Source organism: Phyllostomus hastatus, unplaced genomic scaffold (genome assembly GCF_019186645.2).
Source record: "Phyllostomus hastatus isolate PE091 unplaced genomic scaffold, TTU_PhHast_1.1 phas_contig_196, whole genome shotgun sequence".
NCBI classification, from domain to species: Eukaryota; Metazoa; Chordata; class Mammalia; order Chiroptera; family Phyllostomidae; genus Phyllostomus; species Phyllostomus hastatus.
Genome location: NW_025333709.1, coordinates 29,915,446 through 29,930,513, shown reverse-complemented (window position 1 = coordinate 29,930,513; position 15,068 = coordinate 29,915,446). Strand labels below are relative to the sequence as shown.

The window sequence follows — 15,068 nt, the reverse complement described above, 5'->3', positions numbered from 1 at the left end:
GTCTGGACACCACATGCCCAAAGAGAATACTGTGTTATGTAAATATATATTCCACTTTCATTAGCTATTTCACCAATAAATCATCACATATTTATTTGTGGTGTACTCTTTGCAAGGCATTATAAAGAAGAAACATAGATGGAGAGAAAGGGGCTGGCATTCCACAACAAGAGCAGAATCTCAGGGGCATGAAAAAACAAACTGTATTTGGAAATGGTGAGGAATCCAGTCTGGCTGTAGTGCTGAGAAAAGAAAGTTTCTAGAGGAGAAAGCTTGGGAGAATTCAAACTGGGGGGCCATGAAGTGTGCCCACCTTCCCCCCGCCCAGGTTATAGATCTTTCTTTCAAGAAAGGAGACATGACCAGTAATCTTCGAATGGGGAAGGTGGGAGACACAGTGAAGTAAGTATGTGGAGAAACTCAGCCGCTTAGGAATGTGGAGGGTGGAAGACCCTGGAGCAGCGTGACCTCGGGAAGGGGCACTTCGGGCTTCAGGCTCACTAACCAAGGCAGCAGCATTGAGAATGCCATGACATTTTAAAGAAAGAATCAACAGGACCTTGCTCAGTGTAAACTTTCCCTAGTAAATTATTTCCTGTGTATTAACAGTCTAAATGCAGTCTCTCCTCTACAAATACAATGGTTTGGGCTGGAACCCAAAAGCAGTAACCAGTACTCTTCTCACTTGGAAAAATTTGTCATCTTTTTCTGCTGACTACCTGTGGGAGAATCTGACTGTACTGATGGAAGACCACAGTGATACGTGACCCGGATCTCCCTTCCCCAGCTGCCGCTCAGTGCTTCTCCGTATAACAGTCCTAGTAGGCTGTGCGGCTGTGCCGTGCTATTTGGTGTATTCAAGCAGTAGCCTTTCTGACTGCAAAGGTGTGATTTAGGCCAGCACAAGTAAAACTGTATTACATCTGTCCTCTTTTTTTCAGAAAAAGAGGGCCCCTTTGGAACCATGAGGATGTGTCCGCCAAGAACCCGAGCATCAAGAGTGCTGAGCAGTTAACTACATTCTTGAAACACGTGGTTGCTGTTTTTAAGCAGTCCAGCTCAGGTATCTTTCCGTGTTTGGGGGAATACTTTCCATGAGATACTGTAATGTGATGTTAACGCTTCTGGTAATGAAGCAAAAAGTTGACAATTGATATGTGTAAAATAAAAGGTTTTAGACACACTTTCCTTTTTAACTTATTAGCAATAATAAATTTGTTTCATTTGAAGAAAAATTAAGTTACTACTTAAAAAATGAGAAAGCCACTTGTGACATTCTGAGGTGCTTAGTTTTATCCTTGATGACATCATAAAATTGTACAATTGTGTAATATGAAAACATTTTATTAAAGAAGATATGTACAGTTGATAAAAATGTTTTATACAAGTATGGGCTTCTATGATCTAAAGTTTAACACATTCTGAAAATTATAGTGAAAATGTAGGTGTCTCAAGCAGTGGTTCTCACCAAAGGGCAGGGTTGTCCCTTGGGACGTTTGTCAGTGTCAGAAGATGTTTTTGTCACAATTGGAGGGCAGGGGCGAGTGGTCACTACTGGTATGTGGTTGGGCAGAGGCCAGGGATGCTGCTGAACACTGCGCGCTGCACAGGACAGCCCTCACAGCAAACAATTACCCGACTAAAAGGTCAGTTGCATAAGGTTGAGAAGCACTGTTCCCAAGGATTACTTCCCTGAAGGTTAGACCAAGGAGTCATCTAAAACTCAAATGCAGCTTAATGAAAAGAAAAAGCATTGACTCATGAAATGTGGGTGCCCCTGGTTACTGTGCCAGGCACTGGGTCTTAAACAGCCTCCTATGATAGCCCCTTGCCTTCTGAAAAACAAGAACCACTTACTTGCTTCCTTTCTTTTCGCAGAAGGAATTCATTTGGAACATCACCTTAGTGAAGTTGCTCTGCAAACAGCACTTTCTTGTTCTTCTCGACACTACGCCGGGAGGTCCTTTCAGATTTTCAGGGCCCTGAAGCAGCCTCTTTCCGCAGCTACGCTTTCCGATGTTCTCTCCAGACTCGTAGAAACTGTGGGAGATCCAGGAGAAGATGCACAGGTATTTCATTAAGTTTGTTCAGCAGTTATCGACCATCTTCTTGTAGTCAAGGACTTAGTGCCAAATATAGGTCACTGCAGCAAGGCCAAAGTTCCTGGTCATATAGAATCATTAATGTCAGATGTTAACAAACTTTAGTGTTTAATATTTAATAACTTCAGTGCTTTTCAGAGAAAGCTTTACCTTTACACTCATACACACACAGAGCCCCGGACATTAGAGTTAAGAAGGGAAAAGAGATAAGTTAAATTTAAATGTAAAGTAGAACATTAAATTTCATTTTTTAACATAAATTAAGTGAAATATTGCAACAGAGAACCTATGTCTCTATTACACCATTCTAGACACTGGGGACATGATGTGAGAAAGACAAAGTTCCTGGCATTCTGGAGCGCACGTTCTATTGGGGAAGTAAGCCTAATTTAGTCCACCAATAATAGCACACTTTTACTTAGTGATAAATGCTATGATGATAATAACAACAGGTTAAAGAGTGATGGGAAGGAGGGAGTGATTTTTTTTTATGTGGTGATCATCAGAGGAGATGATTTTAGAACCCATGCTTTAGAAGTGACCTGTGATAACTGGGGAAGACCATTTCCAGCAGAGGGAAATGGGACTGGGACGTGAAAGTGCCTTGAGGCAGAGGCAGTAGGCTTTTCTGAAGGCCTTCACGCAAACTAGTGTCTCTAGAGTGGATTGGACGGGGTCGTCCAGAGGCGGGAGGCTGACGAGATAGGCAGGTCTAGATCGTGGGAGGCATAGTAGGTGGTGGTGAGAGGTGGGACTTCACTCTGAATTGATGGGAAGCCACTCACGGGTTTTGAGAGCAGGGTGATAGGTATGACTTGCTTTTCAAAAACTAACTCTGGGGGCCAGGTAGAGTTTTTGAGGGGCAAGAGTGAAAGCAAGGGGGTGTCTTCAAACAGGTTGTTTTAATAAGAGTCCAAGCAGAAATGGTGGTTAAGCTACGGAGATAGAGAAAAAAGATCAGATTTAAGATATATTAAAAGTGATATTTTCAAGACTTGTTGATAAATTCAGTTTAGATGCAATTTTAGGTGACTTGTGGTGCTGTTATAATCAATTTATGCCATTAGTTTAATGAGTTTTCATCAATCAGCAAGATCGTGTTGCTTTAAGAGCTTAATCATTTTGTAATGTTAATGGGGAGCTTGTTCTATTTTTAAATCTCACCAGGAAGTCCCTTGCAGTTTCTTTTTTCCAGAGCATAATTAATTTAAGTCTGTCCTTTTTTCTAGGGATTTGTGATTGAGCTTCTTCTCACGTTGGAATCTGCAACTGATACTTTGGCTGAAAGCATGAAGCATTACGATCTTCTTTCTGCCCTTTCTCAGTAAGAATTTTAAACCAGGCAACCTGTAGATTCGTATGAAGAACTTCAGTGGCTAACATGTATGACTAGGACACTGTGTTATTCCAATACCAGTAGTGAGAAAGATACCAAAGAGTTCAGACGGTTTACCAGGGGGAAATGAGCCTCAGACAGTGAGGACGTGTGACAGTCACAGAGCTACTAAGTGGCAGTGCTGTGCCCCTCATGTCCTGGTCTGAGGTGTGCCTTATGGACAAGCTCCATTCCAGTCACATTCAGCATCCCACTGTCCCTGTAGCAGGCCAGGCCCCTCGGGACTCAACTTCCACAAGTGTTCCTTCTCCCTGGAGCTGCCTGCCTCCCTCTTTCTCTCTTGCAAACCCTGAGTTGACTGAATTGACATATCCTTCATGTCCCATCTCAGATATCACCTCAAGGCTAAACTTTTCTAACTGCCCCAGGGAAGGGCTAATCATTCCATCCTTTGGGTTCTTGCAAGTATTTTCTTTACATTTTAATAACAGCAAGAAACAGGCTATAAATGGATCCATGTGTATATCACTCTCCCTCAATAGGTTTTATTAAATAGTCCTCACATTTTGCATACTGGTGGCACATGTATTGTAGAAAGCATTCTCTGGTTATTTTTCAGTCAATGATAATTGAACGTGAGAGAGGAGAAATCAAAAAATTAACTTTTGAGCTTGCCTCTTTTGGAAAGAGTGCATTAGACATAATGTTTGCTAAGTCCCAGAGTGGCGTTTTCCATGATTACTACAGAAGAATTTTCACTTCCCATCGTAGCTTATCCAACCCAATGGAAACAGTTGGCCATAGTAGAAATGATACCATTGTACATTTTGTTTTAATATGGAGGGGAGAACTCAAATTTGATTAAGCAAAGTCAGGTGCACTTAAAAATTATTTTCCCTGGTAGCAGATAACCATTTTTCAGTGTTTCCAACAGTAAAATTAACATAGCCAAAGAGACGATTGTGCATGCACTCATGTTTTCTTTTCTTTTTTGAAGAACCTCATATCATGATCCCGTCATGGGAAACAAGTATGCAGCTAACAGGAAAAGCACTGGACAACTCAATCTAAGCACAAGTCCCATTAATAGTAGCGGTTATTTGGGATACAGCAGCAATGCAAGAAGTAACTCTTTGAGGTTAAGTTTAATTGGTGACCGCAGAGGTGACCGGCGGCGGAGTAACACACTGGATATAATGGACGGACGGATAAACCATAGCAGCAGTTTAGCGAGGACTAGAAGCCTCTCCTCTCTCAGAGAGAAGGGGTTGTACGATGTGCAGTCCACTACTGAGCCTGCCAGCCTGATGGCCACCATTTTTTGGATAGCAGCGTCTTTATTAGAATCGGATTATGAATACGAATACCTCCTGGCTCTCAGACTTCTGAACAAACTGCTTATCCACTTGCCTTTGGATAAATCAGAGAGTCGAGAGAAGATTGAAAATGTACAAAGCAAATTGAAATGGAATAATTTTCCAGGCCTTCAACAGCTCTTCCTTAAGGGTTTTACCTCAGTGTCCACGCAGGAAATGACCGTGCACCTCCTCAGCAAGCTCATCGCCGTCTCCAAGCACTCCCTGGTCGACCCCTCCCAGCTGTCAGGTAACGTGAGCAGAATTGCTCCCGCGCTGTGCTTTGTGCTGTAGTGAAATGCAAACTGTCGTTTGTTTGGAGATCTACTAATTCTGGCTTTTCTATAGTTTCAGTTTTTTAAATATGTGAGAGAGCTGAAGTTCTTGTGTAGAAGCCAAAAATCAAAAAAAAAAAAAAAATTTAGAAGATCAAGTGCCCCAGGAAATAAAAAGGAATTGGTTTCTGTGAACCACTAAAAAAATACCTTTGACTTTTAAAATGATGTACAATTAAATTGGTTATTGTTTGCTTTCTTTCTTTTTTTTTTTGTTTTTTGATAGGCTTTCCTCTTAACATCCTTTGCTTATTGCCTCACTTAATTCAGCATTTTGACAGCCCAACTCAGTTCTGCAAAGAAACAGCGAGCCGGATAGCAAAGGTAAGCAGACGCTCTGCTGAAAGATGGCACTGGGGGGAGTTTTCCTCGAGTTTATCTTTGGGGGGGATCTTTCTACTGTCACTTTGTGAACTTTACATTTAAACTTTTATTCTTTTTATGTATAAAAAGAAGTTAACTTATAGCTGCTCAAAGGACAGTGAACAAAATTATTTTGTTAAAGTAATACTCCTCTGAGTCTGAGTATTTTTCTGCTCCATTTCCCTCCTTTATCCTCTCTACATCTCTGGCAGTTTCTAGTTCATTCATTCATTCACTAGCAAATACTTACTGCGCACTGGGTTAGGCACTGGAAATACAAAGATCAGGTAGAAGGAACACTCACCCTTGTGGGCCTTAGGGTGAGGATGAAATCAAGGAAGGAGACAGTCGCCACAGAGTCTGGTAAGTGGAGTGAGAGGGCAGAGTTCACTGGGGGCACATAAAGCAGATATTCCCCTGGGAAATCATACCTGAGTTGACACTGAAGGCTGAACCAGAATAACTTAAGTGAGATCCCTGGGTAGGAAACAGGAGCCTGGCTGAGAGTAGAAGTTTTCTAAGCAGAAGAAATTGCACGTGCAAAGGCCCTGAGGATGGAGACAGACTATATCGGGGTTCTGGAAATCATCTGTTTGTTTGCCTTTTTCCTTTTAATACTCTCTTCATCTTTTCCCTTTGTTTCCTTCATTTCTTTTCTTGTTTACTTGCTCTTCCCTCCCATTGGACACTTCTGAAATAGAAATGTAGCTGTTTTTAAATCATCTGTTAACATTTGTTTAAAAGTGTTATAGCTCTTGTTCTTAATTCTAAGAGAATATGACTGATATATAAAAATATTTGATAAAATATTGCTGTTGATTTCATTTTTTCTTGTTGCTTCTGTTTTTAATTATATTTCTAAATAAATTAGATAAGGAGAGATCCTTAACATAATTATTTTGAAAGCATGTATTCAAAAAGGAGAGCCATTATTATAGTTAATGGAAACATCTCAGTTTTGAAAATGATTATTTGCCTTAAGAAAAGAAAACCCAACAAAATGTGTTTGCATTAATGAAGTCTAAGAGTGATGTGAAATAATTTATTAAAATAGTTTTCATTTTACTATTCTAATAACACATCACGATGTAAACAAGTTTTCTTTTTTAATGAGGGATAAGAAAAAATATTAGGGGGAAAATATATTGGCTTACTTTGGGATTTCAAGCAATAAAACGCATAAATTACCTAATAATGGCAGTAGAAGTGTTTGAAAGCATCAGCTGAAACGCAGGGAGTAACTGACTCCCTGCTGCACGCTGGGGTGGGCGGGGCCTTGCCTGAAGGATGTAGGAGCAGCTGGAGTGTCAAGCCTCTTCTGTGGTAATGAGGCAAAGAACAGGAAATTCCAAATATCTTTTTGTTTTTAAGAAATAAAATATATGGCTTTCCTTGAGTCATAAATTGTTTTTTAACTCTGTTTTCTTCCTTTTGACAAACACTCAGAAGTTCCATCTGTATGCTTTTAGCAGCCTGCAGGATGTGAATTAAATTGATTTCTTAATTATTCTCTCATTTAAACTGTTGAGAGTAATTTTCTGCCATTATGTGCTTCCTCATTATGCAAATATCTCTGGTTCTACTGTTTGTGCCTTTGGAGAGCATAGAATTTCAAAACGAGGCAGCCACTTAGGACAAATATTGTCCTTTTCAGCTGTTCATTCTGGCAGAAATAGTATGCTAAAAATATTTGTTAAAGCGCACTCTTTGGATCAGATTTTAACCTGGTAATTCAAAAACTCCAAAATAAATCAAAGGCACTCAGTTTATTATAAAATTACACAGAATATATTCCAAGATTTTTTCTTAATCATTCTTTAGGGGGGAAAAATCCTTAAAAAAATAAGAATTGTATAGGAATGTCTTATTCTTTGGGAAAGATTCTTTAAACTATGAAAAATTTTCCTGAAGACTAACCAATTGTAAAATTATAAAATTATGTGATTTTTTAAATAGTATGATAAATTCTTATATTCTGAAATGCAAATAAGAAATATCAACCAAATTTTTTTTTCCTGGTGTTCATTTTATGGGTAAAAGGCTTATGCGTAAAATCAACTGCTTTTAATGATTTTATAAAATAGCTTCTAAGTACTGTGTGAGTCTGCATAGTCTTGCATACCTTCCTATCTCGGGCTTATCCAGTGATAATACCCACATGATGGATCACGATAAAAGTCATCTGAAAGTTGACTTTATAGTACATATAGTTTAAGAGGTAATACTTTACTATTGTTAATACTCGAGGCAGTTTGTGTAAATACATACAAAACATCGATAAGATGAAAGAGTGAGGGAAATGGAAAAAGAAAACTAAAATAAATTTCATGGAGGGTAACCGTTTTACGATAGAGATATGAGTGTGGCCCTTTTTCAGTTCTGAATTGTTTGGGTGTCCCTGTCCCTATAGCTTAGGGAACAGACTAAGCAGGTACATTTGGTCAGAAAAGACCCCAAACACTCAGATTCCGTAGTATTGTACGAAACAAACTCCAGCAAGTCAGTGTATTTTGAAGCAGCCTGTAAACAATAGGCTGAGGACCTTAAGAGCTTTAGGTGACTTCCTGAAGAGCAGTTTGAGGTCCACCTTGCAGGGAGTCCGGTGGAGTCCTTTGAATGTCTCACGCACCGTTGTGGCTTTCCACAATCGACTGCTCCACTGAGACCCTGAAGGGCTCTAGACAAAAGCAGTTCTTTGGCACAGCAGCTGTGAACCTCCCAGAGAATTCCCACTCTGAGCCTGTTTTGTATAGATTTTACAGAACAAAACTCTTCTTACAAAACAGTTATAAAATGGTATCTAGGGTTTACAAAGTCATGTATGGGTTTTTACTGAAGAGTTTTACTGGAGCATTAGGCTGATAAAAGCCACACTATTTAACACCCCCTGAAGCATTTGACATATGAATCATCTTTCCATATCTCTGTCACTGTTCTCTTACTGTCTTGTGCTCTTTTCCTCTTCTGGTTAACTTTGCTACTGCGCTGAAGTGCAGTACATTGAAGCTTCAATGAATACATTTAAATTAATTTATTAAATACATTTAGCCTGAAATCAAATTTAAACTTGCATTATTATTTTTGGCAAATGAAATGATGTTATTATTTTTCTCTAGGTGTGCGCAGAAGAAAAATGCCCCACACTTGTCAACCTGGCTCACATGATGAGCCTGTACAGCACACACACGTACTCCAGGGACTGTTCGAACTGGATCAACGTGGTGTGCAGGTACCTGCACGACTCCTTCTCAGACGCCACGCTCAGTCTTGTGACTTACCTCGCAGAGGTAGGTTTGCCAGAAAGGGATGGGGAGCGGTTAACTGCTCTGTGACAAAACTTTTACATAGGCTTATTTCAGAAAGCAGCACTGATACTCATCTTTAAATTATCTTTGAGAGCGAATATAGATTACATCTCTTCTCTTTTTAAAGAAAAATATGTCATTCCTTTTGAGTAAAAAGGAAGTTTTTATAAAGTTCTTTTTCCATTTTCAATATTTATTTCTTTATTCACTGTCCCTTAGTGATATAAACTCAAAATAATGTAAACCTCAACTCTATTTAAAACGGAAAATGGGTTTTTAGAGGTCTTGATCCTAGAGAATGGTTATAATGTTTGCTTCTACAAAATTAGTTCTCTGCTGTAAAACCCCTTCTCAAATAATATAGTGTGTGCAAAGGCATTTCTGCTGGGAATTTTTTTTTTTTGACGCTACTTTCGCTTCTCAATCTAAAATGTTGGTAGCTTAACATAGAATTATTTTAAAAAAAACTAGCCCTAGAACAGCATAAAAAGTTAGTATTTTTTGTTTAGGAAGTAACTTCATTTCTAATAAAATCCTGAGTAGATAGCCACAAAGAGAACTTCAAAAGGAAGAAATTCCTAGTCACTAAAAAAGTTTATCAGCCCTGGCTGATGTGGCTCAGTGGATTGAGCACCAGCCTGTGAACCAGAGGGTCACTGGCTCGATTCCCAGTCAGGGCACAGGCCTGGATTGTGAACCAAGTCAAGCGCTCAAGTAGGGGGTGTGTGAGAGGCAACCATACATTGAGGTTTCTCTCCTTTTCCTTCCCTTCCCCCCTCTCTAAAAATAAAGTATTTTTTAAAGTTTATCAGCTTATAATAAACTAATACCTTCCTCTTTTAAAAAGTTGACCTCTAGAAATTAAGCTAAAATGCTGTGTAAACTCAAAAGACATCACTCATAACTCAAACATTGTAAATGTTGTTCATAACACTTTAACTTAGCTACATCACTGATGTTGGCTATCATAAAAGACTTCAGGACTGGTGTGAGGTTTTAAAGTGTTGGTTTTGATAGGCTTGCTCCCATCAGCTTTGTATTTAAGGGAGCTGATAGTGTGAGCTGTCTGCGCGGCAGCACCCTCCCCTGACAGAATGCAAGTCTCTCGGTTTATCTTATACTTAGGCTCCCATCTTGGGATCCGAGGTCTGACCCCGGCACAGCGCAGCCTGTGGTGCAGCACTCAGGGGTGACACTTGTCCACTCCACAGGGAGAATGCTTTGCCGCAAACGTTGCTCTCTCAAGTGTAAATTACCCTTACTGCGCTCTTATTAATAATGCTCAAAGTATTACTAACAGCGGTACTAAAGCAAGTTGCTTGTATTTTAACTATTTATTTAATTATCCTGCAAAGACTAAGAGGTGGGTAGTATTGCTGTTTTATTTTTTAAAATCCAGGGGTTCAGAGAAGTTAAGAAATATGTCCAAGATCACGTAGCTAATAAGTAGCTGGTGTGAATAGCTTGGGAGGTAGCTCCCAGCTACCCTGGTGGTGGTATATAGTGATTTTTCTCTTTACCTAAAAGTAAATGGCGTTCAGTTAAACTAATGAAGGAAGTAAAAGAAAACACTAAGATTAAGATGAAAAATATCTAATTCTTTTTTCTGAACCAACGACAAATAACAATAATAGATATTACCTTTTACTTTTATTGGTCTCTGGATTTCTAATCATCTAACCATAAACTGGTGGTTTGAATCTATCATATTGTATTTTTCAATATCGCAAATATCAATATTGAATTTTCTTTCATGTGATTAAAGTAAGCTTGTTAATTTTACTGTCAGCTGTTAGAGAAAGGACTGTCCAGTATGCAGCAGTCACTGCTGCAGATCATCTACAGTCTCCTGAGTCACGTTGACCTCTCCGCGGCCCCGGTGAAGCAGTTCAATCTGGAGATCATAAAGATTATTGGCAAATACGTGCAGGTGAGTGGCCTCAGAACTTACGTATGGAAATGTCCATCTCAAAATGATTTAGAACCATACAAAACCAGAAGCACCACAAGTATCCAAGAGTAAAGAAGTGGTAAGTCAGGAATATTTAGGACATGGGACTGTATTCTCAGTGTTTAAGTGACAAAAAGCAGAATCGGAATGGTACCTGATTTTCTTAAAAAGCAGCAGATACTTAGAAAGTTAAAGCAATCTAACGTGGTTCAGTGTAAGTGATGACAAGTCAGGCTGGTCTGTGCAGAATTTCACCTTCCAACCATCTGTTAGGACGGGCCTCGCCGAGCCCGTCAGCGTTGTGGGTGCAACTTATTACAGAGCAAACTCGTTAAGGACCTTAACAGATTAATATTTTGTTTCTATTCCAGCAATGCTTGCTTTCTCTAAAACAAAATGTACAAATGGAAGTACTTGGCTAGCAATGAGTTTGTGTTTTTTAGTCCATATCTGAGTAATAAAAATGGATTAAAATGTTTTCCATTCCATTAGGTAATCTGGGCCCTGTTTTCGATTCCCTTGAAAATCACTGATTGCACATAGTCCAAAAGCAGGAGTCTTTAATGACCCTGTTTATCTCCTCTATCTCAGCTCTGAATGAGTAAAGCTTCGTCAAGTAACAGTTCTGTTTTTTTCCTCAAGTACCTTTCTCTTCATAAAGCATAAAGACTTTTTTATTCATCAGACATTTAGCTGGGTCTCCCATAGAAACACATACCACACTGAATTACTAATTTGGGACACAGATATTTCTTTTGTTCAGAACCACAGGCTCACATGCCCCCTGGGCCCACAAATAGCTGTAATAATAGGACGTAGACTTGTATCTGAGCAAACCGCACGCACACGCCCGGAACAACACGACTTCGCCCTGCCCCCCACGGCTGCCCTGTAGGCGTCCAGGTCCAGTGTGGCCACGGCTTCCAGTTTCCTTTTTTTTTTTTTTAAACAGAAGCCAAAAATCTGGGGTTTTCTCTTAAATCTCCCAACTTTAAAATGCTGGCTCAATTATTTTTTTCAATGTATTTTCAAGTGTTGTATGAGCCAAGGTCATATGTAGCTGATGGGTCATCACAGTTAGTGACTTCTACTTTATTCAAACATTAAATATTTTGTAGAATTGAACTCCTGATAATCTTTTACATTTAGAACACAGCGGCCCATGTAATTCATGGAAATTCCTGAAGAAGTTTTTGTATTTTATAATGCCAGAGCCTCTAATTATTTTTGTCAGAAAGAAACAATTTCTACTTGGATAAATGTAAACTGCTTTTTACAATGATCTGCTTAAAATGTCACAATATTATGTGGACATTTCTGTTATTAAATATTTTGTGCTCTAGGTATCTTTATAGCAAGATGTCATTAACTAAATTGTATAACTCAGTTCTGCATAAGATTTTTCATTTCCTTTTATTGTTTTAATGGTGTCCCACTCCAGGAGTATCAGCTGTGAAACAATATGCATACTACAAGGTTGAGATATGATATTGTCACTGTAAACAGTGTGTATAACAAAAGGCTGAAATGTGATATTGGTAGAAGTAAGAAAAAAGTAGTTTTTATATGTATTCTTTTCAGTAGATAGTGAAGGGAAAATAGAATGCATTCTTTATTTGACATTGATTCTTCTACACATATAAATTTATCAAGTAAATTATTCCTAAATTATTTCAGTAGAAAAATACAAAACTAAGAAAAGCAGAAAAACAATAAAAAAAAACCATGGCCACCACGCAGGCAGGGAGGAGAGCAGCCGACACAGCTCAGGAGTCCCCGAGAGCCTCACTTCAGCCCTGTGCTTAAACGTATCATTTGGAGCTTGAGTTATCAACAAAAATCTAAAATTTTTTTAGTATTTTACTATTATGTCTAAAAAGGTATTATTTAAAATGTTCAATCTCCAAAACTTAAAACATTTAGAGCCATAAAACTATAAACTTCATTCTTCAAGAACCTGCACATATATGTAACTCCTTTGTTTACCATTACTAATATTTATAAAGCACTCACTGGGAGGCATGCAAGATATTCTGATTTGGAAACATTATTAAGTATATGATGTCTTACAAAACTAAACTATCAGTATGAATAATAACTTGTTTTCTTTCTTTTAACTCAGATCTGTTTAGGACTTCTAAGTAAAAATGAATAGTTCATAGTTTTTGTAGAAACAATATTTTCATTGTTTACAGTATAACTAAATTTTTGTCCTTAGTTAAACATGTATTTGTAATTCATACATGTCTGTTACATTTTTAACTCAGAGTCCTTATTGGAAGGAAGCCCTCAACATCCTAAAACTGGTGGTGTCTCGCTCGGCAAGTCTCGTTGTGCCCAACGACAGCCCCAAGACCTATGGAGGAGATACAGGTTCTCCTGAAATATCCTTCACTAAGATTTTTAACAATGTCTCAAAGGAGTTGCCTGGGAAGACCTTAGATTTTCACTTTGATATATCTGAGGTAAGATGATCAGGAATTGATATAGATGCTCTCATGCAAATTCTCACTTGTTCATTGACATGCACTGACTGGGCTCACACTCAGACGCTGCAGTAGGGGCTAGAAAGGGAGAGGGGATGGGGAGCAGGCCTCTCCGGAAGCTCATGTTCTCCTGGGGACATAGGAAAATAAACATTGTGGTCAGTGCTCGGCTGAAAGTAAAAGTCCTCCAGGAACACATATACCTCTAACCAGATCTGAGCTGAGTGTTGAAAGGTAAGTAACACTAGGCAGGCATGTGTATCTGGAAGCTCAGGACGGGGAGGTTAAATCCAAGAAAAGGCAGATGTGTGAGTGGAGGCTCATAATTGTGAGAAAGCATGGGGCTCTGGAAACTTCCAATTAGCACGACCTGCCTTGAGCACTGAGTACAGAGAATGGAGGTTGAGTGTGGTGAGAAATGAAGCCGAAGGCATGGGGCGGAGGCAAGAGCTGTGCAGGTATCTTCCCTGCCCTAGTCACAAGATGGTTTATCTTGCAGCAGTCGGAGCTCTTAAAGGATTTTTAGCTGGAGTAGGACATACTTATATTAGGATTTGCATTTTAGGATGATCAGTCTGTCAATGGGATGGGACGGAAAACAGACCAGGGGGAAGGGGAGGGAAATCAGTACAGAATCCCATTAGGGTTAGAATCTGTCGTAAGGGAGACGGGCACACGCACAGTCCACCGTCACATGGCAGACTGTCCAAGTGTAATCACCCAGAGGTGGTGGTGCTGTCAGAGCGGGTCTTTGTGGAAGTCTGGAGTCGCCCGTAAAGATAAATAGGGGTGCGCTTGCTGACCGTTCCATGCAAAAGGGGCAGCCTGTGCCAAAACATGGGTTCATAAAAGTAGGGTGTGTTTGGGAAACAGTAGCAAGTTTGGTTTTGCTGGTGTGTGAAGTTCAAGGGGGCATGGTAGAAGCTGAGGTTAGGGAGGTAAGTGGGCACCAGATCATAAGAAAGGGACTTGTATAACGTGCAGGTGAGCTTGAATGTTATTTTCAAATGCAAATTCAAGACAGTTCAAAGCCAAATACATATAAATGAGTTTTGAATCTTCATAGAATTTTTACTGAAGTAAATTTTGGAGATGTTATACATCAGATTTGTAGTAAGTTACACAGATATCTTCCTCTTTAAAGTTGTTACTTACCTTGAGTCTTTGCAAAAGCACATTATTGAAGCCCACTGAGCAATATGCATTGAAAAAACATCAAAATGTTAAGAGACATTAAATTTGAATGGTAAAATTTTTAAAAGTTATTTTTATATTTTCTGAGCTTTCAAAGAAGATATATTTTATAATTGTGTGGGGAAAGGTTGGAGGTGGTTGTTTTTAAGAAAAGTGGATCTATATTGAAAGTAGGAACAAGCTCTCTGATAATCTCAGAAACTTACTTCCAATAAAATGAAATCTTGATTTAAAAAAAGACATCTTTGATTTTTGTAACATCTACCACATGCTAAGTAGTTTTTCTCCTTACGCTGTTTTTTGGTTGGTTGTTTTTTAAAAATGCCACAGCTATACCCTCAACTCCTTTATGTTGAAATATTTGAGTTAAACACTGGCATTTTGTTCGTGCGTAGACACCAATTATTGGAAACAAATACGGTGATCAGCATACTGCAGCTGGAAGAAATGGGAAACCAAAAGTGATCGCTGTTACTAGAAGTACTTCCTCCACTTCTTCTGGTTCTAATTCTACCGCCTTGGTTCCTGTGAGCTGGAAAAGGCCGCAGTTATCACAGGTACATTAAAACTGAGCTTCTAGGGAATAGAAGAATCAACTTTTATCGTGGGTGTGAAAACCTGAGAAATTGTCTTATTTTAAT

The 15,068-nt window shown here is 39.0% G+C and overlaps 1 protein-coding gene across 13 annotated transcripts in view; it reads left to right on the top strand.

Moving 5' to 3' along the window:
• Positions 1–15,068, top strand: part of FRYL (FRY like transcription coactivator) — a 240,210-nt gene that overhangs the window by 192,221 nt on the left and 32,921 nt on the right. For all 13 annotated transcript variants that reach the window (XR_006785141.1, XM_045833907.1, XM_045833905.1 and 10 more), the window contains 9 exons: positions 942–1,063; positions 1,879–2,069; positions 3,332–3,426; positions 4,436–5,043; positions 5,355–5,452; positions 8,608–8,778; positions 10,586–10,726; positions 13,015–13,212; positions 14,823–14,984. Coding sequence is in view for 12 of the 13 variants with exons in the window: in XM_045833907.1 (XP_045689863.1) it covers positions 942–1,063; positions 1,879–2,069; positions 3,332–3,426; positions 4,436–5,043; positions 5,355–5,452; positions 8,608–8,778; positions 10,586–10,726; positions 13,015–13,212; positions 14,823–14,984 (1,786 nt within the window). In the remaining variant the exon portion in view is untranslated. The remainder of the gene's footprint in view (positions 1–941; positions 1,064–1,878; positions 2,070–3,331; positions 3,427–4,435; positions 5,044–5,354; positions 5,453–8,607; positions 8,779–10,585; positions 10,727–13,014; positions 13,213–14,822; positions 14,985–15,068) is intronic.